This window comes from Podarcis muralis, chromosome 1 (assembly GCF_964188315.1).
Source record: "Podarcis muralis chromosome 1, rPodMur119.hap1.1, whole genome shotgun sequence".
NCBI lineage: Eukaryota > Metazoa > Chordata > Lepidosauria > Squamata > Lacertidae > Podarcis > Podarcis muralis.
Window position 1 is genome coordinate 97,005,529 of NC_135655.1, and position 19,011 is coordinate 97,024,539.

Genomic DNA, 19,011 nt, shown 5'->3' on the forward strand with positions numbered 1-19,011 from the left:
GGCAGCAAAGTTATGGCTGGTCAGGCCCTCAGCTGGGGAATAAACAAGAGCAAAACTCTTTGAAATTAGAGAAATGGTGAGATGTTCATACAGGGAAATAAAGCAAAACTCTGTACAGAGAGCTGCAACTTTCTTTAAGGTTTTCAAGACCTGAAAGTGTGTAGGACTTTGTGGGAATGTTTTGCAGAGAGCTTTATTCCCAGTTACTTGTGCTGACCTCTGTTATCTGTTCACACAATATGCTTGGAGCCAGCCCAGGTGAAACAGTCTTTGTAAATGCTTCACCTAGCACTTTCATAATGATAAACTGCCCAAAATGGGAGCTTTAGAAAACCAAAGGTGTAAGTTTGATGAAACGGAGATGCTCTGAAATGAGGTACATTTTAATGTACAGTTGTGGTACATATTATAAAAAGATAGGTAGGTTTGTGAGTGGGAAGCGTGTCTGATCATTGACTCCTTTGCTGTTAGCTTGGTGACTAATGCATTAGGCACAGCAAATCCTTCCAAACAAGAATGCATAATGTGGACTGGTAACTTTACAAGGATAATAAGGGATGGCTTAAAAACCATGTCATTTCTGACAAGGAGGGATGCTGTGGTTATCTGAGCTCAGCTTCATGAAAGTGCATGAAAAAAGCCAAACCCTGTATTATATTGCAGGGGGGGGGCTTTTCTGTTGATTATACATTTGATAACTCACATGTAAACCAGATTGAGTTCAATGGAATTTATTCCCAGTTAGGTATGCAGAGGATTGCAATCTAAGGATTTGTTCTGGATGTGATGCTTTGGTGAATTAACCCAAAGACATTCTGCAAGAACAGAAATTGAAAATAAATGAAAATACAATTAACAAGTTTTATTTGTATTAGTGTAAGCCTGGAGTGTATTAATAGGTTTGAAACTGAGTGGAAATTGTTTGAAATGTATTGGAGTGCCTGACAAAATTGGCAGCCCTTTTCCATTTTTACATTAATATAACACACCCACTTTCGGCTGTTTTTGGACTACAACTCCCTTCACCCTAGCTAACAGTTCCAGTGGCCAGGGATGATGGGAATTGTAGTCCCAAAACAGCTGTAGGGCCAAGTTTGGCCACCACTGATCTAGGGGGAAGTAGCACCCTCAAAGGCTTGGCAACTGACTTGTACAGGATCACTGGCTAAGTCTTTACAGAAGTGGCCTTGCAGTCATGAGTCTGGATTTCATTTTTATAGCTTGCTTCCCCCCTCCTTGCTAAAGGGGAGCCAGCACCTGCCCAAGTCATGAAATATCAAAACAGCTGTCTCTATTATTTCCGTGCAGCCTGAGCTGTATGAGTTTGACTGTGAGAGCTGTGCTGACCCAAGTTCAGATTCTTTTAAAAAATCACCTGAGCTCCACATGGACCCTGGTGTAACAAAAGAAGAGAGACATTACAGAATCACTTCATGCTAACAGCTGCCTGATTGTGAACTCTGAACACTTGGGGAAAAGAGTAAAGTGGATATAACAAATCCTACAAAGTGAAAACCTCAGTTGGAGAGTCTTGGTAGTAGCGTTTAATATCTAAACTTTCTTGCCACCCGACCTAGTGCTTCAGTAAATCAAAGCATGTCAGCCAGCTCTTCTAAAGAACTTGATTATTTAGCACTGGCTGTATTTTATAGTGGGGTTTCCCTTTAGTCTCTATATTTCTTTTCTCCTGGTACTTTAACACATATGGCCACAATCATCTTGGAAGGAATGGTCAAGTATTAAATTCATCCCCATTTTGAAAGGAATGGTCTAAAAGCTTTCTTCAGTGTTCCATTGCTAACCATCTGATTCAGTCATCGGTTACTTCTAATATAATAAGAAGATATTGACTTTTCTTGAGGGGGATATCAAGATTTACTGACTTGGAGACTGAGGTATTTGCTGAGGGGAAATTGGAGTCAATATTTTACTCAAGGGACAATAAGTCCTGATAGTCACTGGTATATTGAGCCATTGTGTGATTTTCAGAAGTGCTGAGCAACACCAATTCCAACTGATGAGAGCTGAAAGCGTCTAATACTTGGAATGCTGGGATGGTGTCTGGGTAAAATAACTTAGATTCAAGGAAGAAACAGGTCAGAGGATCACAGACTCCTTATTCAACTTCAGTCAGAAGCTTACTGATAACCAACCTGTTAAGTGGCAGAAACTTTTCAAATAGCTTTAGTGTTAATTGTGTAAGCACATACACATATAAATTTATAGATGATTGAAATGGCCACCATAGAACAGAGTAGCAAGGGTCCATACAAACCTCACAATGTTAACTTACAGATGGCAATAGGAGAAATTCAATTTGGCTTGCATTTAAAGCCAAATATATCAAATTCACACTTTCTGAAACAATATGAGATCCCAAACCAGCCATTCTTCAGCATTCACACTTATCTGAATTTTGTGATGTGGCTGTCCGACCAAATGATGCTTACGAAGACACATATATCAGAGGAAAGTGCGCATAAAAATGAATATATTCATAAAATCATAAAACTGTACATGAGGGTCATCTAGTCCAACCCTCTGCTATGCTGGAATCTTTTCTTGAACCCATGACCCTGAGATTAAGAGAATCATGCTCTACCAACTGAGCTATCCCAGATCATGAAAATAAAGTACATAATGCATTATATCAGGATGAAATGCTTGTAAAAATGTGCTCATTAGTCAAAACTACATTAAAAAATTGTTTTATTGGGAGAAATTTGCACCAAAGTGTTGAAGAATTTTCATGAGAATTTTTTTTTTTAAATTGCAAATTCTTGCAGAAACGTCGAGAACTGAATTTAAGGTTGGAAAAATGAGAAACCTGGAGAATTGAAATTGACCAATCCTTTCATTTCTGGATGGCAAATATGTGTGTGCACTGACATAAAAACAAATATGCAAATCTTTAGAGTTGGTTTGCATGGGGTTGGGGGTCCTGCTAGCTTTCAGGTATCAGTTTAAACCCCAACCTCCATCTTAAAGAGCATAACCAGAAGGCTCTTAAAGTTTGCAGCTAATACTCATCTGCTCCAACTAGCCTTAATTAGTCATAAGCACCAATTCTGAGCATGATCTTTCTAAGGCGGAAATCCTCAAAAACCTCTCAGCTCACACAGCTGAGTAGGTTCCCCTCTATCAAAGTACTTATCTAGTACTTTGAGATTCAGTAATTTTCGAACTTCCCTGTAATGCCCATATTCACCCATCTCAATCAGCACATGATGATTCTTAATCAGAATGATACTTGTATGCAGGTGCAAGTAACCATATGAAGACACTATTTTGTGCAAATTGTATTTAAGTTAGGAACTTCTTACGTTCTGCAATGGCAGATCCCCTAGTTAAAACATTCCATCTTCTCCAGAACATAGATATGAAAATTGATACTGAGCTGAAATTTCCTGGTGGGTTCTAGCCTTATTTAGGGCCCTTCCAGAATGGTGCTTTATGTTTTTGACACATCGCTGGTGGATATTTTCTGCATTAATTTGCTCTGCAATGCTTCTCCAGTGCTACCACTGTGTTGCTGTCTAGAGGGCTTATAGCACAACTAAAGCCAAGCAAAACTAAATCAGGACATTAGTAGTAGTATAAGTTGTGGGCTTTCAGCAGGCCGTCATAGCAGATGCAAACAGTAAATAAAGCTGTGTGAAACAGTATTGAATCTGAGATTACATATGACTGCCCCAATAGCTTCATTAGCATGAATCGTCATGAATGTGCAGTGAAAAGGGACATCTGGAGGGGCCCTTCCTTGAGGTCCTGGTCTTTACAAAATCTCTATTATTCCTGTGGCGTGTGCTGATTTCACGGTGTGATAGCTGTGTCTCAAGCGCTGCATTTAGTTGCGCCATTGAGCAAACATTTTCTTGTGTGAACCAGTTTTGGCAGCCATTAAGGGTATGTTGCAACTAACAACTGTAGCTTTCAAAGCATACTCATGAACATTGTAAATACCTTTGAACATTGATCTGTTGCTTGCTCTACTAATTTCCTCACACAGAGGTTTTAATCAGGATTCAGCAAAAGTGTCAAAGAGCATTTGGTTTTACCTTTCTATTTCTGTTTCACATTGACATTTTGTTCTGTACAAGCTGCTAAGTTATTCTTCTGTCATCATCATCTTCTTAACATAACGCTACCACTTGATAGTGTGTAGTAAGAACTATATAGCTGAACAGATAAATAACTGTGTAACAGTTTAGGGTGGAAGGAACCTATTTTGACTGCAGTGCTTGCCATTCTGCATTGTTCTGTCTTAGAATTCGCTTTGTTCAGGCTACCTTCCAGTGCTACTATGCCAAGCCTGAAAATCAAAGCCCTTTACTTTGTCAGTCAGAAAGCTATTCCATCCGCATGCCGGTTTATTTGTTTTCAGGTAGCTATAGCTGGTTGAACCTCCAGCTATATTGCATTATGCTATGTGGGGCGATGGTGTGGGGGGAAGGTTTTCCCTCAAAACAAATACCCGACATTCCTAAATCCTTTGAGGGTCTGGCATTGACCATGCTGACTGATACGTGCTAAACAGTGTCCATGGTTGCAGGCAAAAGCAGTCCAGTACTTTTGGATCCTGCTTGTGGTGGCAGGGGTGAAGATGGGAGAAGGAACTTGAAGATTGATGACTATCATCGATTTCTTATCAGATGATGCAAAATTACAGACAGATCCTCAAACTGCATCTCTTAATCAGTGTTTTATAGCTTAGCGATGTAAATTGCTCAATTGACTTCAATTGATAATCTTCCTAAGTAGTGCCCTTACTTGAGCGGTAGTGGTGAATTTTCATTGGGGGGGGGTGGGTGTCCTTCCTTATTTCTGCACTGTTTAGCACTGCAATTTCATTTAGCTGGGAGCTAAAAATATAAATATGTGTGTGAGAGACCTGGGACCTTTTTCAAAGGTTTCCCAGACCAAAGTGTCCTCGTAACTTAGTCTGAAACAACTGCTTGCTCAATAAAATGGGGTGAAAGAGTGGGTAGAGATCACATTGGTAATAAGTAGGCATTGAAACTGCAGAAGGAAAATTTTTGAGTGTGTATGAGAGAGAGAGAGGGTGGGTGGGTAGGTGAGAATGAATAAGAGAGAACAAATAAGTTCCCTGGTCGTTCTGGAGTTACTGAATTGAAGAGGAGCCCCATGAAGGCAGCTGCTCTGGTGCAGGTGAGAGTTCAGCAGGACATGAACTCTGTTTTAGATTACACAGAGAAAGAAAGAGGCAGTGTGGTGTAGTAGTCAGAGAGCTGGACTAGGACCTTAACGGTGATGGTAGAAGAACCTGAGAAGGAAAACCAAAAAAAGGTGATTTAGAAAAGCAAAGAATGTCAGCAAGAGATGCACCTGAGCTTGCTGACTCTAAGACAGGCAGCAGAGAAATCAGCATTTACAACAACAAGCAGCTGTAACACCTTAAACCGGGGGGAAACTGAACTGTGATGGGAATAAACTTCAGTCACAGAAAATACTTAACAGGGATAATGTGAACCTTTCCATCCAGAAAGAGATTTAGTTCTTTCCAGTGCTATTTTTCTAGAAAAAGAGGTGCCAGAACTCACCATGAACTTGTTCTCTTATAATGGCAATGGCGCCCACCAGAGAGGTGCCTTAACTGAGTTCCACTGAGTTCCGGCTGAACAAAAGCCCTGGTTCTTTCCTATGATACAGACAGATAGCTCAGGAGAAAGATGCTCTTGTCAGTGCAGTGCTTAGCTGATAAAACCTTTCCAGATTTTGTGTCTGATCTGTATCTCCTTTTCTCACCTTGGCAACAGAAGAAGACACAAACAGGAATGAGCTGTGGTTGTGTAAAAATACGTTTCCAGGCAGTCGGAAAGACACCACATCTACTAATGTAAATGTACTTCCAGCCCAAGGGATTATCATCTAGGTCTTAGTATTAATGATGTGCTGTAAAAGTACTGACTGGGTTATAAATGAAATATGTACAAATCGAGCAGCCTAGTGGTGCGTCTGCTTGGCCATATTTGATAGGTTACCTAATGGACACCTAGCCTCTGCAACTCACCGGAGCCTGCGTTCTTCACTTCCCACTCGTCAGATTTAGTGCTAAAGCACTGAGCTATGGGCACGGGAAACTGCAATGCAGATGTGTCCCCAGAGGAACAGAATGAGTATGAACTCTGGGATCTGGCCCAGTTTATAAAAATACTAAACTGAATTTCCATCTGGCTGCTTCTGTACGTCTCATAACTTGCTTCCACTGAATATATCTTGTAGGTTTCTTATGTAAAAATCTTAGCACTGCAGACACTAAAATAGCACTAAAAATGCTCAATTGAAAGTCAGGGCATTAAAAAAAAATGTGTTAACTTGGTGCCTAAAACTTAACAGAAAGCATGCCAGGTGAGCAGCCCTGGGAAAAGCATTCCATAATTGGATACCATTTATCCAGCCATCAGCTGCCTGACCTCGGACGATAAGCAATATCATAATGACTTCAGTGGCAGGCGCTGATGATGCTCAGTATGTTACCTTCACCTTAATCGCTTTTGCCACCAGCTCCAAAAAGTCTCCAGAAGGTTTCTAGAACGATTTGGCCATTGGCTCAATAGTTGCAAGTTTTGGGGGCATATCTTGGGGGGGGGGGCCTGTGTGTTCTGAGAGAATGCAGTATGCAATTATTGCTTCAAGGATGCTTAACGTCTTCGTAGTGTTTTTTTATTCAAAAACACTCAAAGTGCTTCACATACAGTATCTCAGTAATCCTTTCAAAATCCTTGTTATGGTTGCAGTGTTGTAGATTTGAGGATGACAAATGGTGTCTTACCTAAGTCTATGTGGTGATCCCCATTGTTATATTTGATTGATCAGGGCCTGATTTATTATTATTTATTATTTATTAAATTTCTATATCACCCTTCATCTGAGGACCACAGGGTGGATTACAATATAAAATCACAAAAATACATAACACAGTAACAAACAATTGCACACACACACACACAGAGAGAGAGAGAGAGAGAGAGAGAGAGAGAGAGAGAGAGAGAGAGTTTATAGTTCCAAAGATTGCTTAATTAGCCAGACCCCTAGGAAAAGAGGCCTGGCACCTAAAAATATGCAATGAAGGTGCCAAGTGAGCCTCCCTGAGGAGAGCACTCTCCACAAGCAGGGAACCACCACAGAAATTACAGCTCACATTCTTAACCAGTTCACCACACTTGCTTCCAAAATATGTTCAGCTGCACTTTTACTCCTTTCGTGTTCTCCTATAATCCACAGTGATAAGGATCAGGATACCGTCTGGAAGGCCAAAGAAGACTGCTTCTAACTTTGTATGGAAATAAGCCTTCTTTCTTGGCAAACCTGGATTTTCAACCCCACATTTGCCCCACAACAGTTGGATGGGGGCGGGTGGGCGGTGTTAGTGGGGAGGAAGACTTGAATGAGTAAATCAGCAAGTGGGAACACCCCATACCATGTTTCCCTTGAAATATTTAGAACTAAATAATTTAGAGTAAGGAAAAGCAGCATGTTCATAAGCTCGAATAATTTTGACTCCATAGCTCTAACTGTTAAAGGACAATTGGCCGCTTTGCATTTATTCTCCTTCATTTCAGTTTTATTGGTACAATAAAACTCTGAATCTCTCATTATTAGTTAATTCTTCTTTTCTCCCTCTCCAGTTCTATCTTCCAGATGCCATCTCATTTTAAATTTCACCTGATTCTTTCCATCTAAATCTTATTTCCCTGTATGCACTGTGGAAAATACTGAGTTCAGAAGCAAGATCACTTTTAGATGACCCATTTAATGCACTCCAGCGAGCATGTTTTAACCCGTGGAAAACCAATGCGTGTGTGATTCACTCCCCCTCCCAACACAGATACCCTTAGCATAGAAGAGCACCATTACATGAAATACTTTGGTGCATTGTTTTCTCCAGGAGCTTCCTTTCATAATAAAAAGCCAGCTGCAGATGAAAAAATTGCCCCCCCCTTTTTCATATTGGAGAGAAAAACAGATTTGGAAGGAGGGTTTCTGAGCAAACAACTACCAAGAAATTATTCAGGTGAAAACACACACAAACTCACACACAGACACCATCCTCCCACTTTGCTACTCAATCAAAAAACAACATTTGTTTTTTGTGATGAAAGAAATCTTTTGTGGAAAAACAATACCATGTATTCTGTGACTCTGCCCTCACACATAGGGACAAGCATCTCTGCATCCCTTGCTCTCCTCAAGGAAGAATAAAAACTTCCAAATATTTTCTACTCTTTGTATATCGTATTGTTGTTTTATTGCTATGGCCGATGGCTGACACAAATAAAGATTCATTCATTCAAACACAGACAAGAATTGACTCAGAGGCACTCACTCCTATGACAGACAGCCAAAGGCTAACAGTCTTCCATCCTGCCATATCCTCCAAGTGTTCATAGAATTGTAGAGTTGGTACTCTAACCTACTGCAATACAGGAATCTTTCACCCAACGTGGGGCTTGAACCCACAGCCCAGAGAGTCTAATGGTCCCTCTCCCAGATAATTCTCTGTAAAAGTGGGTGGATGCACCTTTTCTGGAACACATATTGATAATTGTATGTGTGTGAACACTAAAGACTATGCCGTGCACAATATCCCTTCTTGTCTATAGCAGTTGCTGAGATATACATCTCACCTCAGAAGAGCCATGCTGAAAGACCCAGCTTCAAACCCCAAAATCTCCAGGTAGGGCTGGGAAAGGTTCACTGCCTGAAACCCTAGGCCTAGAAAGTTGCTTTCAGCCAGTATAAAAACATAAGAAAGGCTCTGCTGAATCAGGCCAAAGACCCATCCACAGTATTCCAGCATCCTCTTCTCACAATGGTCAACTGGGTGCCTAAGGAAAGCCCACAAGCAGGGCCTGAGTATTATATTACTCTCCTCATTTGTGATTCCCATCAACTGGTATCGCAAGGCGTACTTTCTCCAACAGAGGAGGTAGAATGTAGCTGCCTTGACTAGTAGCTTTTGATTACCTTATATTTAACAGGGAGCTTCAGGTTAAGGTATAGGAACAACTATGTTTTTCTTTTATATATTTATCCAAAGAAAGAATAACTCTTCTATTGCACAGTAAACAAATACAGCATATAAGCAATGTATGTTAGAGCCTTCAATGGTATGTCATACTGAAAGTGGCAGAGCACACTAAGTGATGCAGAGTGAAGTGTTAATTTTTCATCTGTGAAATGCTAAATAGGATCTCCGACATCTGTTTCAGTATCTCCCTGTCTGCATGCGATCTGGGATTAGCATGTTCAAACTTCTGTCTAGCCAATGTGGAAGGGGTTGCCACATTGGCATAAGGGGTGTAAGGAGACTGAAGAAGAATACTAACTTCCTCAGCACTACCAAGATGGCCATAGTTCCAGTTAAATTGATGAAGGAGTAAATATTATACCAATTCCTTTCCCCTTATACATACTCTCAAAATATTAGCCAGAGGTGTTCTGCTGGTAAATTCTCATGGATTTAGCAACAAACTAGTTATCTGTGCAGTGTGTGTGAAAATCCCCAGTCCTTGCAATGAGATTTTCACAGAATGATGGAGCTGGAAAGAATTAGGGTTAGAATCATTCAGTCTAACGGGCCTTCCTCTTTAGGAGCCTCCTACTTTTTTCTAGCTCCACAGATGCAACAGAATGAAGTGTAGAGGCCTATGCTGGTAGAATGGATGGTATGATTTCAGAGTGCAGATGAAGGACCACATTTTGAATGCTTCTCTAGGGGGGGGGGGAACTCTCTCAGCAAATAGAAAACTGGTACTGTCACATGCAGGCTAAGATGGAATCTTTTCTTCTGATGCACTGGTTTCACTTTGTTTCTGTGGGGAATATTTATGTGGAAGAGCATTCCAAAAATGTAACCCCCTACCTCACGGATAGCTAATGTGGTGTCTTCTAGAAGTTGCTGGGTTGCGACTCCCACCATCCCTGACCATTAGCCATTGTAGCTGGGGCTAAAGGGAGCTGCAACATCTGAAGTGCACCACATTGGCTAACCCTGCCCTAACTGTATCCTCAAGTACGTAGTGCCGTCTGTTCTGCTACTTCAACATTCGTCCACCCCACCTTGTGTCACATGTGTTGGCCAGCCCATACAGACTAATACAAGAAATCCAAACCAAAGCATGCCACATCAACAAAAAAAGCTACAAGCTGAGAAAACTCTGAAAGTAAGCCAGGCTGTTCAATATTTGGTAAAGCAATAACCCAGCAGACCTCATAATTTTAAACATTTCCAGCTATTTGTCCAATAACATAGTTGTCTTAAAATTATGTTCTCTTCGCACAGTACATGTTTTACATTGAGCGACAGAGGATGGTCTCTGGAGCTCAGCTTTAAGCAAGCAGGCAGCCTTAATTTATTATCCACATTCTGATATTCAATATAAGTTAAATAAATAGACTGAATTTTTTAAATCCTTCCAAGAGAATACAACTTTACACATTCATGATTTTCAAGCAGAATGATGCAATTTTAAATATGTTTTTGAGACAAATGGGCTGTGAACTGACGGTTTCTGCTGTATTCTTTATTTCATATATTGGAAAATATAGTTGAAGTGAAAGCACAATTGTGTGCCCTTGAGACTTATTAAACGTAAGGAACTATCATCATCATCAACAACAACAATGGCTTTTTATATGCTTATTAAATACATTTCCCCCATAAAGGTTATTTCCTTTGCTTTAGCCTTAGGAGCACACAAAATAGAAGATTTTTTTTTTTGCCATAAATAAGTTTTAGAAAAATATGCATGGTTTTAGAAAAAAAATACAATGTGTTGTATAATTTCAGGAGGGAGGATTTGATAGATGTTATGTGAGCTATTGGAGGAAATGACATTGTAATGGAATTCTTGTGTAGCTGCATATATATTACATTTTCTGCACATCTTTTAGCAAGTCTGTAATGAATCAATGAATTTAAACACTACAATACTCTCAGAACAGTGGATGAAATCCAGCATGTTCCTTAGTGATATGTGTGTGTGCTTTGATTTTTGCTTTTTTGGAAAAAAATGTTGTTTTACCGAAGTATTTCTGCAGAGCTGTTCACTTGGATGATTGATTATGTATAATTTTGCATGTTTTCCCTGGAAGGTGTATGAGGCAGTCCCATGTTACAGTGAATGCAATCAGTATTCCTGGATAGCAGAACCATGGTCTCCTTGCGAAATCAACAGCGAGCTAAACTCCCTGCACTGTGGTGAAGGAATACAAACTAGAAAAATAAGGTGAGTAGATATAAAAACAGTAGGTTTTGAACAGAAACATTAAGAAACTGTAACTTTGAGAACTCTATAGACCCACAACCAGCCTTTGTAATGCTCTTCTATGTGATGAGAAACATGCCTTCCATCTTTCTACAACCATCTCTAGAGTTCTGGAATAGCCTTTCTGGTCCATATTGTAGAAGAGATGCATGAAATGATGCTGGTCTGTAGGGCGAGAACCCTGTCCCAAATGGTGTGAACACATCTCTACTTTCAGTAGCAGAACCTTATTCAATTAATTGTAGCATTTCTACACAGTGTGCTTAATATTGCCTTTCACCTTTTCTGCTTCTGTATAAGAGGCATATGGCAAAAAGCAAATATTCTGAGAGGTAATGAAATGCTAAAGCAGTCAGAAATTCTGTGTAATGAATATAAATGCATGAACAGACCACTTAAAAGGTAAAGGTAAAGGTACCCCTGCCCGTACGGGCCTGTCTTGACAGACTCTGGGGTTGTGCGCCCATCTCACTCAAGAGGCTGGGGGCCAGCGCTGTCCGGAGACACTTCCGGGTCACGTGGCCAGTGTGACATCGCTGCCAGAGCTGCACACGGAACGCCGTTTACCTCCCCGCCAGTAAGCGGTCCCTATTTATCTACTTGCACCTGGGGGTGCTTTCGAACTGCTAGGTTGGCAGGCGCTGGGACCGAGCAACGGGAGCGCACCCCGCCGCGGGGATTCGAACCGCCGACCTTTCAATCGGCAAGTCCTAGGCGCTGAGGCTTTTACCCACAGCGCCACCCGCGTCCCTCTGAACAGACCACTTACAGCACTACCAAAAATTGTTTGTTTTTTTAAAAAAAGACTGATTTAATCTCTTTGTTCTTGACGGGATGCTTACTTCACATTTCCCCCTCTGTAGATGTATAAATACCACCGAAGACGGCAGTGGCGAGTCTGTAGCCAACATGCTCTGTAATCAGTCCGAAATCCCCCTTGAAAGACAAAAGTGTACCCTCTACTGTCCCAGTGAGTGTGTTGTGTCTGAGTGGGGTCGCTGGAGCCAGTGCCCAAAGGTAAATTACTTCTCTGCATTTCAAACTCTTGGCTATTTTCTAAATTACATGTTTGTCAGTATAAAGTATTAGGAACTTACCTTTTGCTGTTCAGACAGGAAACCTGCTGAAATAATACCAAGTGAAAAGATACAAGGAGATATTCTAGGAGAAAAACACTGATTACTTATTTTCTCTGATAAAAATGTCATTATAGGATACTCATTAAAGCCTAGAAGCAAAGATGCTGCTTTGGAGATTTTTGTTTTGCTTAAAAGAAAAAAAAAGATTGTCACTTAATGTGTGTGACAAGATGGCTAGGTGGATACAAAGCTTGGTGCAAAGAAATACAAAGAGGTTGTTGCAGCTGAGACAGAATGTGTGTTGCAAATTGAACAAGAGCACAAACTCTCTCCAAGTTACTATTTGAGGGTAAAGGTAAAGGGACCCCTGACCGTTAGGTCTAGTCGCGGACGCCATTTACCTTCCTGCCACAGCGGTACCTATTTATCTACTTGCACTTTGACATGTTTTTTAACTGCTGGGTTGGCAGGAGCTGGGACTGAGCAATGGGAGCTCACCCCATTGTGGGGATTCGATCCACCAACCTTCTGATCAGCAAGCCCTAGGCTCTGTGGTTTAGAGCACAGCGCCACCCGCGTACAGTACAATTAATATACCCAGTGGTTGGATAGCCAAAGCCAAACCAAGAATTTGTTATGTTCTTGCCATTAAACCTGGCCCACTGAAGTATTTTGAAATCTCCCACCTGGAAGAGTTTTGTATGCTGCTGTTAAATACAATGTAGTCAGCTGGAAACTATGTGAAGGCAGATATCTACAACAGTGATTTGGTTTACGCATGGGCACTACCACCCATGTAAAAACATTATCATAAATGCAACCTTTGTTTGGAAATGAGTTTTCAGCTATTCCACCAGTCTTGTTTGATGAATATAATAATCATATTTCCTTAGAGCCCAAGCTAATGAATGAGCTGAGAATCCAGGCATCTCCAAAGGGTAAATTGGTAGAAGTACTAATTAGTGATGCAGGTACTCTCCTGTGGCATATTCATTGGCCAAAGGATTAAAGTGTGAAGACACATATATTGACAATTTGATGAGGATTGTCATAAAGAACATTTAGGAATTAGCTAGCATTTGGTAGGTTCAGTAGCTACTCCTTTATTAATTATTATGGAGAGGTGTCTTGCAAATTAGTTTCCCCTCCTTATCTATAACCTATTTCTTAATTTTTTCTCATTCCTTTGTTACAGCTGCCACCAAGTACTAATACCGTCTGTTTTCTATTTCAGTTTAACCACCAGTAGGTACTTATGGATAAGCATAGGACAAAACAGTGCAAAGATCTGAATATGAAATACAAAGTAGATTTATTTTATTTATAACAGTTATTAATATAAATATATAATGTTTGTATGCACAGGTGCTTCATAATTAGATTGCTAACTCCTTTTTGTTATAGTTGCTTTAAATAAGAATGTTTACACTGTATGGTTACTGTCACTATAGTAAATACAACCAAGGGGTCCTTAAGACAATAGTTATGCGAGTTTCCATTCCTTCCTCTATCCAATTTCCCTGTATCAATCCACCTCAGTTAACACTCAGCAACCAGTCACTGCATATACTTGCAGTCTTCAGTCAGGTCCACAACTTCTTCCCTCTGTAGTCTCTCAGGCCTCTCTTAGGACATCTGCTGCAGCCTTCCCTCTGCCCCAGGTTTTCAGCAATCCCACTGGCACTTAGCTGCAGAGCTCTTCTGAAGGCTGCCCTTGGAGTTGAACAAACCTCCTTCAGCTCTAGCCAGTGATGTCTGCTCTCATCTCCTCTCAGGCTTCAATGAGCCTCTCTGAGCCACTTCTTTAAGTCCTTCTATTTCCACTGTATGAGTCCAGCTACCAGCTGAGCAGCAGCCCCTGTCAGTAACTCCCTGTCTTTTGACCAGACCCTGGCCTTTTTATTATCTCTAGCCAGGACCACCCAAGGCAATCATTTCAACTTGAGTGGAATTCTGCCCCCTGGTGGGCCTGTGAACTATAATAAGTATGTACTTGGCAAGCTCTCTTTCTCACTGTCCAGTGTATTGGGCATTATTTTATTTTATTTTATTTTTTGGCTTCCTCCACCCCAGAATGGTCTCTTTTTCAATGACTGGGAGGGTGAGGAAAACCAATCATTGTAAATCTCTGTGTAGTACCAATATCATGGATATGACATTGTGCAAGTCTAATGAGGGGAAAAAACCACATTGTTGATATAAACATACTTCAGCAAAGGCAAAAATAGCCATATGTTGGTCTGGGGAAAAACTGATTTAAACAAAAATGTTTTGAATGTGCCAGCAATAAATTGGCTGAGTTTGTTAAAGCTGACAGTATATGAGATTTGCTATGTGGTGCTACATGTACAATCTGCATATCAGGTTGCAGCTTTTCTTCTCTACAACTGCTCAGTTACAGATTTTTAGTATTTAGGGTGGTGCGGAAGGTTTGGGACTCTGATGGTTAAAGATTGGGTCAAGTGGAGAAAGGGATAAATGCCCTTTCCTCATGTGACCAGTTACAGCCCTATCAGGGCCTTACACTCTTGCTATTTAAATAATAAAAATCAGATGCATCAAATTCATACACACATTTAACATATCATCCCTCTTGGCCCTACCTATGCCACATTAGTATAGTTGTTTCTTGTATTATTTATAATCTAGTCAAATATTCCATTTCCTTCTTCCTACCAAAGGACCAGCTGGGGAATTCTTCTATCCAGACTGGATTCATGTCTTGTCTGTTTCAATAAACACTGGCAAATTAAAGTAAAGCACCTTTTTCTTCAGAGGCTTCATATTAATTCCAGTGACAACGGTGTGTTCACACATCATCACTTGATTGCTTCTTCTTCACAAACAACTGAAAGGCTATCATCTCCCCTTAAATATTCACCATTGAAGTAACATAGCAGTACCTGTCGTGTCCTGACTCCGTCTTCATCTGACTTGGAAATGTAATTAATTGACTTCAGTTGAATTCGTCAAAGCATTCTTAAACTGAGCTTAATATGCAAGTTGCACTACAAGTCCCTGAAATAATTATCTCAGATATATTGCATCAGCTGTCAGCTTTCTTGCTTGCAACAATTGATAACCCCAATAGCAGATCTGAGTGGCCTCCTTGTTCTCAGCAACTGTTAACATTTACAGTAGTTAATTCAGGAGGGTTTGATAACAGTTCATTTAATTATGTAAATTTATAGCACAAGGAACAGAATGAAAGAAGAAATGCTACTGTTCCTTGTGGATCAGCCGCAGCTTCGTGGACTTATATGCATATCAAGTAGGTTTAGATTTTCATAAATCAGATATAAGTTCCTGAATTATTTGATGGATGACTCTGAAAGCAGAAGAAAGACACAGGTTCACATGTCAGTGGTTGGTTTTTGTTTTTTTACTGCATCCCCTGGGTATTTTGGGTCATAAATCTGAATTTTTTCCAAACTGAAACGAGATTAGTAGCTTAATTCATTTTCTTAAATATCACTTTTACAGAGCCACTTGAATGGCTGTGGCACTGGAACTGACAAACAAACAGCAAAAATAGTATACTCCGTAGGGCATAAGACTCTTAATCTCAGAGTCATGGGTTCAAACCCTACCTTGGGCAAAATATTCCTGCACTGCAAGGGGTTGGACTAGATGACCCTCGAGGTACCTTCCAACTTTAAAATTCTGTGATTCTAGGTTTGCCGCAGGAACCGATGCGACACTTATGCTGCAATATGATCCTGTTCTTGGAAACATTTCCCAGGAAACCTCTATGCCTCTCTCATGCTCAATTACGGCAGTCGCAGCTTATGGCAGCCTTCCCTAGGTTGGGGGCCTGCAGAGATTTGGGACTACAGCTCCCATCAACCCCAGCCAGCTTGGGAAAAGCTAAACCATGGTCTCTGTGGCCCCTATAATCCCCAAAGATCTATTATTCCAGCCTTTTCTCTTTCCCTGAAAAAAATGCAGCAACATGCTAACCAATAGCTTTGGGGTTCTTGCACTGAGGATAAAACCTAGCATTGATCCAAAAGGAAAGATTGCTGTAATGTATTTCTAGAGTTCTTTCACTGCCTCAGAGGAATAGCATTGGGCTGTGTGTGTATGTGTGTGTATTAGAAGTATTTTGTAAGACATTTACCACACACCTAGGTACTTCTTCAACACTAGCTGCATATGCATGTGCACAGTCCTGTAAAATGTGGTTGTCCTGGGACCAGGTTACATGAAAGATCGCCTCTTGTCATATGTATACCTACCTAAATCTTAATAGTGGGGCTTTCCCCGACTTATTCCAAACAGCCCCTGAAATTGGTCCCAGGGGAGGGTCAGGATAACCCCCAGAACAGTGTGTGGAGAAAGTAGGGATGGGATTGTTTGATCTAGCAAGTTGCAATGTCTGTGCAGAAAGAACAGTTGGGAGAGTTTGGCATTGAATTCTACGTGTTTTTCTATTTTATTTTAATCATGATATATTGCATTTTTGTTACTACATTTTTTGTAAGCTCCCCCGGGAATAATTTCTGATGGGCAAATATACAAATTAAAAGAACAACAATCAGCAAGCAAAACAGACACTATCCAAAGCTCTTGAATAGAAGCATGTTTCATTCATTTCAGTGGAAGCTACTTCTATGTAAGTGACTGTAACTGCAATTGACATGTAATAAAGCACAATTTTTTTCATGAAGATTGCAAAAGTATTAATATTAGTCCACTCTTGGCCAAACAAAATATTAATAAATGTTATATAGTGACACTGAAAAGCCTGAATATGAATAGATTTTCTGTCTCACACATATATACATGTCCTTTGGGTAAGATTTGCTTTTTGCTGGGACCCAGGAAAGTTCAAAATGCCATTATAGATTTGACTGTGGATCTATTTTTATTTATTTATTTGTTAAAAAAAACAGAGCTCATGTTGTAAATAGCTTATGAAATTGTTACACTGGGGTGTTCACATCTGCATGCAGATTGTTTTGTATGGTTCATTAAGCAGTTAGAAGTGGTCAAATCCCTTCTCTGCAAAAGCATTTTCTGCAGCACAAGCCTTGACTTGCACATTTCATTATGAATAGCTTGTTAAACATCATGTTCCTGTTTCCATATGCAAGCATTCCAATAAATTGCAGGGACAGTGAGCATTCTACAACCTTTGTAGCCAGCAATTGAGAGGGCTGTGTGAAAAACTAGACAGAGAAGAATTACAGATTGCTCACAGAGAAGGTATTTAGATAGTACTGTACACAACAAAACACAGCATTTTTAGGTAGATCTCTTTCCTCACAAATGTACTCCTGGTGTTTTGTCTCTTTGGTCCCCAAACATATTTCTGTGTTAAATCTTGCAGTGTATGTGTGGTAAAACATGACTAATTAATTGAGGTAGCTGGCAACACATCATGTTCATGCATGAAAAGGTGATCATTGCATGTACCAATGTGGAGCTACTCAATATGGTGGCTTTGATAGGACCAGGGAAGTCCTCTTCTGCAGACGAGCTGCAGTGCATGTGGCTCCAGTGTGTAGTCTCAAGACTCATGAGTAAACAGGTCTGGATCTGGTCAGTGTCTGGATGAGTCACACGTACAGTGCCTTGGGTTATGCTAGAATAAAAGTGGGATGTGAATGTAAGGTAACAACAAACAATGCATTGGCACGCACAGAGAGTCCCTTTAGACATGTGCCAAATGCACAGGTGGTGGGAGCACACCTGTTAGGCACATTGGTGTTGAGACTCACATAGCCCTGTGACCACTACCACTACCACCCTACAGTTAAACAAACTTGGCATGTTCCATGTCTAAATGAATAGGGCTTCCCCCCAATATTTCTGCTCAGTTACTTGCACCCCAAAACAAACTGGGATATTAAAACTAGTCACTGTATGCTTAAGCATGAGATCCAAATGTATATCAAAATCCACATTTGAAGTAGCACTTGGAGATTTCCCACAAGCTCTCTCACTTCTTTGAAGGTTACTTCAAGATGTTTGGCTCTCTAGCTTATAGAGAAATGCAGGTGTGCAGCGAATTTTTTTGAGGTTCCATAATTCTTCCTGGAACCCTAGTAACAGGCCTAGTAAGGATGCCAGTGTTGTTTATTTTACTGATGGTATTCAAAAAGTGTTGCATTGTTACTGTGTTTTAATTTCTCCTCACTTCCTGTGTCTGATGGTAATAAGCTACCACCAGACACACCTAAAGAGCATGAAAGCAACTTTGTTCAAAGGCAGCACTCATCTTGCAAACCATTAGTGACTATGCCTCACTGTCAAGGTGTTTTTCACCTGTCCTGCCCCACCTTCGGGTCTTCAGAAGGAGCAGCTGTTCCCTACGTGTGTTTTCTCTCACACACACACTCAAACACACTTTTGTGAGGAGTACCCTTTGCCTTCTGCCAGGAACATGGATGCATTTGGCTTTTTGTCTTTCTATTTTTCAGTTTTAAATGTTGAGATTGTGTTGTCTTAATTTTTTCTGATTTGCTCTTTTTCCTTGAATTTTGTATTTCTCCATGGAACGGTTGTCAGTGCATGTTTTCATGCTAAAGAAGCCAGAAGTGGTCATTCAGCAGCTGGGCCCTCTCTCCTTCCTGCAGCACGATGATTGATTTTAACAAAGCAAAGCAAATGCAGTAGAGCTTTAATTGGGAGCACCT

The 19,011-nt window shown here is 40.5% G+C and overlaps 1 protein-coding gene across 1 annotated transcript in view; it reads left to right on the forward strand.

Annotated features, from left to right (window-relative positions):
* The window catches only part of THSD7B (thrombospondin type 1 domain containing 7B), a 356,836-nt gene that overhangs the window by 309,722 nt on the left and 28,103 nt on the right, over positions 1-19,011 (forward strand). The window contains exons 16-17 of the mRNA XM_028744996.2: positions 11,119-11,252; positions 12,155-12,308. Of these exons, the coding sequence (XP_028600829.2) occupies positions 11,119-11,252; positions 12,155-12,308 (288 nt within the window). The remainder of the gene's footprint in view (positions 1-11,118; positions 11,253-12,154; positions 12,309-19,011) is intronic.